A 10,807-nucleotide genomic window follows, 5' to 3' on the forward strand; every position below is an offset into this window, starting at 1 on the left:
CAAGTAGCAGGTGGATTTGTGCTCTTGTAGATGTTAAGTCAGAGACGATCGCTCATCTATTGCTGCTGTTTGAGTTGGTCATCTTCTAGACTTTCATCAGTGGTCACAGGACACTGCCCACAAGGCGATGTTGGCTGGATATTTTTGGTTGGTGGACTATTCTCAGTCCAGCAGTGACAGTGAGATATATATATAATATGACAGGAAATAAGATGAAACGTAAAACACTGTGTAGTGCTACCGTTAGGTCGTTGCTGGTGGACTAAGTAGCAGGTGGATTTGTGCTCTAATGACTTAAACCTCAAGTGTGTCAAAGACTAAAATGGAAAACGAGTTGTGCATCCACAGCACTATTTATGAACGGTAGCACATCTGTGCACAGAATTTGTCTGAAATCAAAGGTTAACGTGTAGCGACACGATTTAAGGTCAGCGTAGTTCCTCTCTGGGTGATATCAGAGCCTGACACAGGAGGATTATGTCCTGCTGCAGCACATTAATTCACAACCAGCACAACCAGTGTGAATGTAATGCTAAAAGCTGGTACAATCCAGCGAGACCAGTGTTAGCAGGATTCATAAGCAGAACACTTTCACAGCTAGCCAGATCAGACAGCCCAAAGCTGCCCGCTGCAGCAGTCTTTGATTTATTCATATGGATTAAAGTTGGGACATCATCCTGAAGCGCTTCCGTCACCAGCACAATGGGCTGATGACAGGCCCGATAAGAGGCGGCATTTTTTAAGAACGACGTGTTGACAGTTTGCCGTTTTGCCCCCTAAATTTGCAGCGTGGGCGGTTCGCTTCACAGACGCAATCACAAAAATCAGTCGGTGTCAAGGATTTGCATACAGAGGGGGTAGACTTATCAGCCCAAGACTAAGAGGAGACAAGAGTGGGTGCTTCTTGTTTTATTATTATTTCTTTACTTAAAGGGTGGTGGACATGAGTGCAGAATATTTAGAACTTTAGAACAGCATTTTTCATCCACAATGCAGATGTTTTGTGTCACTATTATTCCCTATTATACACTGATCAGCCATAACATTAAAACCACCTCCTTGTTTCTACACTTGCTGTCCATTTTATCAGCTCCACTTACCATATAGAAGCACTTTGTAGTTCTACAATTACTGACTGTAGTCCATCCGTTTCTCTACATATTTTTTGGCCTGCTTTCACCCTGTTCTTTAATGGTCAGGACCACTACAGAGCAGGTATTATTTGGGTGGTTGGTCATTCTCAGCACTGCAGTGACACTGACATGGTGGTGGTGTGTTAGTGTGTGTTGTGCTGGTATGGGTGGATCAGACACAGCAATGCTGCTGTAGTTTTTAAACACCTCACTGTCACTGCTGGACTGAGAATAGTCCACCAACCAAAAATATCCAGCCAACAGGCCCTGTGGCCCCTGATGAAGGTCTAGAAGATGACCAACTCAAACAGCAGCAATAGATGAGTGATCGTCTCTGACTTTACATCTACAAGGTGGACCAACTATGTAGGAGTGTCTAATAGAGTGGACAGTGAGTTGACACGGTATTTAAAAACTCCAGCAGCGCTGCTGTGTCTGATCCACTCATACCAGCACAACACACACTAACACACCCACCACCATGTCAGTGTCACTGCAGTGCTGAGAATCATTCACCACCTAAATAATACCTGCTCTGTGATGGTCCTGTGGGGGTCCTGACCATTGAAGAACAGGGTGAAAGCAGGTTAAAAAGTATGTAGAGAAACAGATGGACTACAGTCAGTAATTGTAAAATGGACAGTGAGTGTAGAAACAAGGAGGTGGTTTTAATGTTATGGCTGATCAGTGTAGCTTAAACGTCTAATGTCAGTAAGGAACTATGTAATAGGTCACAATATATGTATTTTAAAGTGCTGATCATGATTAGGACCCAGCTTTGGATCTGGAACAGCCTGGATCCTTCTTGGAATGCTGTTTTACAGATCTGGAATGGTTTGTGGTTGTAACAGGTAGTCCGCTGAGAACTACTGCACTTTCTTCCACTGGTGGAAGTGAGTAGGTACATTCCAACAACCCCAATCGTTCCCTGTAAAGTGGACTACATGGAATTCGAACATTTTAAGTATGATTACAAACCGTAGGGTTTGGTGCTGAAATCAATGATGTGAAAATGACCAGTGAATGTCCAATCCAAATGTATATCCCATTATCAAACGGCCTTTTTCTTGTGTGATTCTAAAATTTGTAGATCTGTGGGCTTCAAGTCCAATTCCAGTTCAGAATCCCAGATTTTGTGGTAGTTGGTCAATTATTGGAGCGAATCTATTGAAGTTTATGAACAACAATATGAAGTACAAGTCTTGTAAAGCCAAGTTCCTTTAGCCGATATCACATGATTTGTGGCACTGCTTAGGGACCCTGTGGAATGGAATCCTGATGCACAATAGTTCTCAGAAGACTCCACACCCCAGGGGCTACTGCACCTATTAGCGCTAATGTGGCACACCTGGACTCGGTACTATAAAGCCATGCTTGGAGTTCTTAGAGTCTTTGCACTGTGCTAGACGGTTTTGTGTCTGTTACCTCCTTTCAGGGAGCTTTTTTTGTATTTTATTTTGTAATTTGTGATCATTTTTGTCATTATTAATGTGGGGTGAAGGGGGAAGCTACAGTCGTGTTGCAGTACTTGGTAGCCAGTGGCTGGCATCCGATTGCAGTTCCAGCCTAGTGCCTTAACCTCGGTTAGATTTAGTTTGTTTTGTGAACGTGTGTGTGGGATCAGTGTTTGTGATTCACTGTTTATTATAAGATTCTTATTCAAGCATAAAGAAGAACATAACTTTAAAATAAATATGTACTCTCTTTCTTACTGACCATTCCTTCAACTCTGTTTTTAGGGTCCCTTGATTGCGACGGCTTTTACAAACGGATATCATTGAAACCCAACAGGTGGTCGGTCGCCATCTCAGTGGAGGTATGTTATTTTTTTTGTATTGCTCAATGTTCTTTTCCGTCCGTCTCTGATAGCCTTCCTGGACGTGTTTCATTTGTAATGTCTCCTCCACCTGTTCTCACCTTTACGGAGCCGTTTATGTGCTTCACACATTTGAGCCTGAATGTTATCTGGACAGAGATGAGATCAGAGAGGGCGTAAAATCAAAAAACAGTCATTTTCACTATCGTGCAAATCTTTTCCTCAGCAGTCGTTACTCACTTTCATCTAAGCGTTTATTTGCAATATCACGCTTCATTGGTTTGCAGCTTGAAGCTGGCAAAGCTGCGCTGTTATTTCTTCTATACTGAAGAAACATTTGTTTCTGAGGCTGCATTCACATCCTGCACTCAAAACAGCTTCGTGCTGGCTGAGCCATTGTTTTCCTATGGAGTGAAGTGGTGTGGCTTACCTTGCCGCTGCGCTACCTTAAACGTCAAGCAGTGCGTGGATTTATTGCTTTCCTGCTCTGTTTCAGCTTGATGCTGTGCTCAGATTTTAATCTGATTGAACTTTGACCCAGTTTATTTACGCATTTTCCCCAGTTTTCCTCCCAATCTTGTATTATCCAATTACCCAATTTGTACTATGACGTATACCGCTGCTGACCTCTACCTCTGATGACTAACACACGCCCCCTCCGACACGTGTGCAGTACCGACTGCTTCTTTTCACCAGCACAAGATGAGTCCATATGGGGATCAGTCTAACGTACGGAGAGTCACACACTGATCCCCATTATACCCCGTCTCTGTGCAGGTACCTTAAATCAGCCAGCAGAGGTTGTAATTGCAGCAGTTATGTGGAATCCACTCTGACATTCCCACCCATGCACAATCTAATCATGGTCTGTTTAGGCGCCTGGCTTGTCGGTAGCAGAGCTGAAATTCTAATTTGCTTTTTAAAGTGCCACCAATGAAAGAATTTTGTATATGGCCTAGGTACTTGTACATGACACACAGACAGAGATGTGAAATGTATTCTTACAGTTTCACTAATCCTGAACTGTTTAATTTAACTTTAAAACACCATATGGTATAATATAGAACGTCAAGCCTAAAGTGACCCTGGAATTGCTGTTTAGGGCCAGTCGTCCACTTTCTCTCTTTACTGGGTCTTTATTGTCTCGTATCTTCATATAGGTGACCAAGAGGTTTGTTTATTTTTTTGGAGGAAGTAGTTTTTTGAATGAAGTTTTTTTATACAAACAAATATTTGAATAAATTATTGATTGTGTAAGCTTGCAGCTTAGCACGCATGTTTTAAGCAGCTTAAGCACCACAGTAAGTGGAAATATGCACCCAGCTACACAGTAAATGAAGCATGAAAGGCTTATCATGTGAACGCAGCCTAAGAAGGCTTTGTTTTTAAAAGACCCCAAAACATTACAGGGTTGTTTTTTTTGTTATGGGCTTCTTCTGCCAAAGTACATACACTTTATAGTCAATAGCATGTGAATAGCTGACCCTGTGCTTGCTGGACATCCTATTCTAAAACCATGGGCATTAATATGTAGTTGGCATCTACTTGGCATCGACAACAGCCATGGTTCATTATTCAGCTATATGAACACTAAATCTGATGTGCTTGTGATCATGACCGTTAAGCTATCCAGGTGTAACGTACAATGTCTGACCACACACTCTGACCCCTGCTTCATTCAAAGTCTAGATATATTATGATTGTGTGTTTTTTAAACTGGACACACATCTATCTCTTGTATGGACAAATTGATATCCCATTATCAGACTGCTGATTCCCTATATGGTTCAAAATTTTAAAATCTGTGGTCCTCGAGTCCGATTCCAGTCTGAGTTTGTGGTACTTGGCCAACTCTGCTGTCTAATTTAATTATTTCTGCAATAACACCAGTTAATCAGCGATTCCGTCTAATAAATTGGAGTTTATGAACAACAATATAAAGTACAAGACTGGCTAAATTTGAATGTGCACACTTTTGCGTTTCACTTACGCTAAATGTCAGTCATCGGCCGAGTTGGGTGTTGGGCTACAAAATGACGCAAGGGCATTTTTTCTGATTGCTACTATTCTGGACACTAAACTTGATACCTTTTACCAATCCGATTAGCCTGCTGAGACTGACACTAATCTAAAACAAGTTTAGAATCCTTTTTGGAGCATTCAAATACTATGTGACCTGCTTAGTGACACTTTAAGGGTGCTTCATAAACATTCACTCCCACTTCTCAGAGGCTTTTACACTATTTGCTCTGTGGTAGCTGCATATATGTTGATTTTAACAGAAGTAACAGACATAAAAAGAATCCCATATGCTATGTAGTGATTTTTATATGTCTTGACTTTCTAGATACACCTAAAGATTTATAATTATTGGTTTAAACCTGCACATCTACCTGCGATATAACAAAAAATATATTTTAAACACACACGTATAAAAAAAACATAACTACAGTACTCTGACATAATTGGGTACTCTAAATAATAAAAATAGTAAAGGATGGTAGTAGTTTGTTCTTTGAATGTACAAATTATTGTACTTAAAATGTAAACAGGTCAAAACAGGTTCATTTTTTTATTGAAAATGAGAAGGACGAAATGAACACCCTACCGATACATGAAATTCTATAAAATTATGTTGCTCTATTTATATGATTTAGTTATAAGTAAGCAAATGTCCAGATGAAATCAATCATCTCTCCACACACTTGTAAATGACATATTTAATGGCAGCCTTGGAATGTCAATGATTTCTGACTTAATGATACATACAGCTGCTTAAATGGTTTGATGTAGAAAGTCCTACAGTGTCATTCCACTTTGCTCACTTTGCTGCATGTCCTTATAACTGGCAGTTAGTGATCATGATTGATTAGAGCTGGTGAGAAGACAAACTGCCCCCTTATGCGGAGCGAAAATATGTCCAGGTGGTCAAATATAATCCAAGAACCACCAAATGCAGGAAAATACTGTCTACAGTCGAGTATGCTTCATATCAGGATGTCTCCCGTCTCAGAATCGACACTAAGTCTCAACTTGTGTGTTTCTTATCACATGGATTTATTTTTCTTGCACTGCTGCCTCTAAGTGTATAGCTTATCTGATTATGGACCATTTCATGTCTGATCTGTAGTTACTGGTTCTTGAATAACATCAGATCATACAAACAGTTTTATAAGGTGACCATTTGTGTTTTTACCCCTGAACCACTGTTCCATGTATTCTTTCAACATGCACAGGAAAATATATTTAATGTATGTGTGTAGTTCTGTTATTAAGTGATAGAAAAGGAATGATTGCAAAAAATATATAAAATACATATCTTCCTCCTGTAAAGTTTTATATCAGTAAATCATAGGCTACATGACTGGATATCGGCACATCAGCTACTGTGACATTTTAACATGGTTTATGTCTCAAGTCCAGCACAGTGTGACAACAAACACCAGCTGAGGCACACGTGATCACCTGATCCAGCTAACATGTGTTCTGATGATGTTTGTTGTGTCTCTGTTCTGATTCCTCAGATTCTTTCTGGAGGTCCTAAAAAATGGACCAAAGTTTCTAACTGGTTGTTGTACAGTGATGACATGAGACTTCAAGCACTGCAGCATCCCACTGATGAAAGAGACAGAGGGTGGCACCATGAAGAAGAAAAGAACAAAGGATACGTCAAGCTCATTTCAGAAAATAACTGCTGTACCATAACACCCCCACCCCCCTCTAGTAACTACATCACTTTTATTTCTTCTATAAAGCATTTTATTTCTCTTTATTTTCATTTCTTTTGCTTTTAGTCGATTGAGTTGCATAGGTAAGGAAGGTTTGTGATCATTGTGTCGTTTTGATTTCTCTTATATTGTTTTACGTGGATTTTTCTTTGTTTTTTTTGGCATTTTGGCAAGTGTAGTTTAAGTGTTTACTGGTCATGTCTGAATTATGTTACGGTACTAATTGTTGTAAAGCTCCGATTTTATGGTGTCATATTTGCACAAAAAAGGTTAAAGATACACATAAAGCTCTGAGAGAACATGTCAGCACATTTCATGTGGAGTGAAAACGAGAGGTTAACTGAAATAATTGATCTTAGTAGCTGTTTTTAATTCGTGTGATGTCTCATTGTCGATCATGATTACCTATTTTTGGGCAATACAAAGAGGACTCCAATATTTTTATGGTCCTTTTTTTATAAGTGTCGTTTTTTTGTTGTTTAGGGGAAAAAAGAAAGAAAACTGTATACTATGGCATTTTTTTCAAATGAATACATTGTGAATCCAGATTTAAGAAAAAGAAATGTAACTGTAAATATTATTCCAGTCGATGCATATAACCAACTCAAGAACAGAAGAAGAAGAAAAAGAAAAACATATTTTTCTGACCGTGTGTCAAAAGAAATTGTTCCAGGGTGTGAATAAAGAAAAAAAGAAAATATAGGTCTTAACAGATTATTATAATATAGTTGTCACACAGTGACAAATCAGATCTATCTGACAGCTGCGTCGCTTGCTGTGTAAATACTCGAGCTGAATAATTTTCCAAGTGTCATACCAGCATATTTACAAACCGGTGACTACAGGGCACTGCTCGGAGTGAGGGACGGACGGGTGCTGTGGAGGCTTTTATCTTGTATATAGGGATAAAGCTTGATAATAGTTTTGAGAGAACAACGTTTCAATCCAAAGCACACTGTAGGTAGTGTTGAACATTTTACTCTACATGACCTGACATTTTTATACTCCTGAAAAAAAAAATGACTGTTATTCTGTTGTTGTTTGTCTTATGGTTTTATCTGACTTTGGAACTTATAGCTAGGCATGTGCCGATAATTGGTTATTGCAAATTTGACCACATGATAATGTGATATGTTATAATCTGCAATGCTTGTACTACAGCTGGACAGGCAGCATGTTTGCCGGCATTTCCAAAATAGAATTGTCTCTAAATGATTAATACTAATATAGTTATTGGGAATAAAGCTACAATACGTAATAGCGATTTGGTAACCTCTGGTCAAAGAACTATTTTGTTAGGTCGTTACTACCAACTAGCATGAAAAATATGTTAGAAATAAGTTGTGCTGTGTACTCAGTTTTCATGCAGATTAATCTGACAGTTAGAAACAGCAAATCAATAAGATTGTGCAGCCTGCCTGCAAGTCAAAAACATCTTATTGCACCCAGCTTTTGGCAGCAGTTGGTAAAATTATCTTGTCCAGTTCTGTCCTGTAAAACTACTAAGATTATCACCACCGTGTAAAATCTGTTTAAGACTGAATCAAGACTCTTGTTAGACGTCGTCACAGCAGATCATCTGTCTACGTATTTGATTTGGCCTTCCTCCTAATGGCTAGATTCATGTATCTGTATTTGTGGAGCCCAGACCTGGATTCTAACACCAGCAGCATGGCTTTTACCATTACTCCACACAAGTTCACTAAAATCACACTAATTATAACAGCTGGACTTATGTCCATCAGTTAACTTGTATAGTTCGTTGCTCTATGTTCGTCTGCCATATTTGTAATTTTTTTTGTGATAAAAGTTGTGCTGCATTGAATGCTGGGATTGCCTTCACTGCTTATGAAGCATTGGATGCTTTCTCATTATTAAGTCAGATTATCTCTTAGAATTAAGGCACCTATGTAGGCAGCATTATTTAGACAGCCTTCCTCCAGGGAGCGCACGTAGGATGCTGCCTATGTAGAAAACTTACTATGTTTTCAGACTGACTCATAGATTACCCTATAGATTACCCATGAGCAGTTTCTTGTATTAGATCATGAATTTATGTGATGCATCTTTGTGTGGAGTCGCTGGTGTGTTGGGTACAAGTTTAACCTATTTAGTTATTAGTAGAGGAAAAAAGCTTTAAAAATACCATGGCAGTTCAGAAATGCCATACCCAGTGCTTCTTGTGTAATTTAATATTGGCACATGCCTAGTTGCAGCTCGTTCTTTTAAATAATCGAGGAAGGCAAACTTTTCACACCAAGGGTTCTTAACCTGGGGATCGAAACACCTAAATGGGTTGTAACCTAAGGCAACATGATCAAGCTGACAGGAGCAGCTGAAAATATGAATACTAAGAGTCATGTACAACTAACACACAACACAAATATCAGAAATAAAAAATCTAAATAAAAATATGATAAAAATGCCTACAGTTATGATTAAAAGTTTACATACACTTGTAAGGTACAGTCTTGGGATTCCAGTGATTTCTGGAACTGAAAGACTGAAACTGCACCCTGTGAAAGTACAAGGAACAGTAGCTAGCACTATTTAACACCATGTCAATGTAAAGCTCACTTGACTGTGCACAGTGTCCAAATGACCCAGTCACTAATTCATAGCAGACCTGTAGACTGTTTAGACAAATTCTCATTCAGCATAATGTTACTGTTTGTTTTTCCAACTTGGACAAGAAGCCATTGTTGCTTGTACTTTCTTTTAATGGGTGCAGTCATGATAGCCCAGTGTATATGGCCACAGAGAAGTCACCAGCTGTAGTCAGTCATAACCACTATAAGGAATAAAGAGGCCGTGACACAATGATAAAGGACGTTATAGAACTGTGTACACCAGGAAAGTAATAATCTAACGTTACTGTATGTATATTTTATATTATATATTCTGTATTATATATTTACAGGTGTATGTAAACTGTATATTCTCTTTAACTATATTATCTATACTATGTGCATTTGTGTGTTTTGGGAAGGGGTAATGACATATTTTTAGCCTCAGAAGGGGGTTACTCTGAAATAAAGGTTAAGAACCCCTGATTTGTACCATACCTCAGTGCTGTGAGTGTCAGGGTGGAAATGTTGAGAGGTGTAATTACGTTTCTGAGAGAGTAAACAGGTAAACCATGCTGATCTGAGTAAAAAAAAAAAAAAAAAAGGTTCAATCATTATTGCACTGTGACCAGTGGAAAAGCCCTGACCGCTTTCTTTTTGCACATGTTGGCTGTGTTGAAAGCTCCTTGACCAGGGTTTTGTGTACGAAGACTCTTTATGAATGTTACAGGAATAGAGTGAGCGAGAAGAAAAGCAATCTCTAGACCTCAAGCTCAGATTTCATTTCATCCGGCCTCGGCTCTAAAATACGGACGTGTTTTAGATCCGGCCGATAGAAGACACTGAATATGTTCGTGCGGAGAACCAGAGCTGCTGTGCTGATTTTTGATTCTTGTGTGTATAAAGGAGGGATAGAAATGCTGTTTTAATGAAATGATTTTAACATGCGGATTGTTGAAGGTGTTGATCGATGTATATTTGTACATTTGTCTCTTGTTTCCTGCTGCAAATGTATACTACATTTTTTTGTTTGATTTTCTTTTTTTCTTTTAATTCTTTTGGTTTATTTGATGTACTCTGATGCTCCGAGTAACCAGGTGAAGCAAAATGCTGGATGCTTTTTACATGATCTAGAGATAAGATCAAGTAATAATTTAAAGAAACAGAAAAAAGATGACTATTGTAATGTTCAAATGTACAAGACAAAAAAATGAAATACAAAACTTTGAAAAAAGGAAATTGCTTTTGTCCTTATTTATCTTTGTGTGTGTGTGGTTGTGAGGGTGAAGTCAGGTAAATTGGGACATCATGCATAATGTGGCAAATAAGGTTTTCCCCCAGGTGGGGCGGTCCGGGTCCTTTCTGTGTGGAGTTTGCATGTTCTCCACGTGTCTGCGTGGGTTTCCTCCAGGAGCTCCGGGTTCCTCCCAAAGTCCAAAGATATGCAAGTGAGGTGAATTGGAGATGCAAAATTGTCCAGGACCGTGTACGATATAACCTTGTGAACTGATGAATCTTGTGTAATGACTATCTAAGTAACTATCGTTTCTGTCATGAATGTAA

At 39.0% G+C, this 10,807-nt stretch overlaps 1 protein-coding gene across 4 annotated transcripts in view; it reads left to right on the plus strand.

Annotated features, from left to right (window-relative positions):
- msi2a (musashi RNA-binding protein 2a) overlaps positions 1–10,483 on the plus strand; it is a 375,070-nt gene extending 364,587 nt beyond the window's left edge. For all 4 annotated transcript variants that reach the window (XM_063013642.1, XM_063013644.1, XM_063013643.1 and 1 more), the window contains 2 exons: positions 2,873–2,949; positions 6,474–10,483. In XM_063013642.1, the coding sequence (XP_062869712.1) occupies positions 2,873–2,914 (42 nt within the window). In that variant the 3' untranslated portion in view covers positions 2,915–2,949; positions 6,474–10,483. The remainder of the gene's footprint in view (positions 1–2,872; positions 2,950–6,473) is intronic.
- The last annotated feature ends 324 nt before the right edge of the window (positions 10,484–10,807 follow it).

This window comes from Trichomycterus rosablanca, chromosome 18, assembly GCF_030014385.1.
Source record: "Trichomycterus rosablanca isolate fTriRos1 chromosome 18, fTriRos1.hap1, whole genome shotgun sequence".
NCBI lineage: Eukaryota > Metazoa > Chordata > Actinopteri > Siluriformes > Trichomycteridae > Trichomycterus > Trichomycterus rosablanca.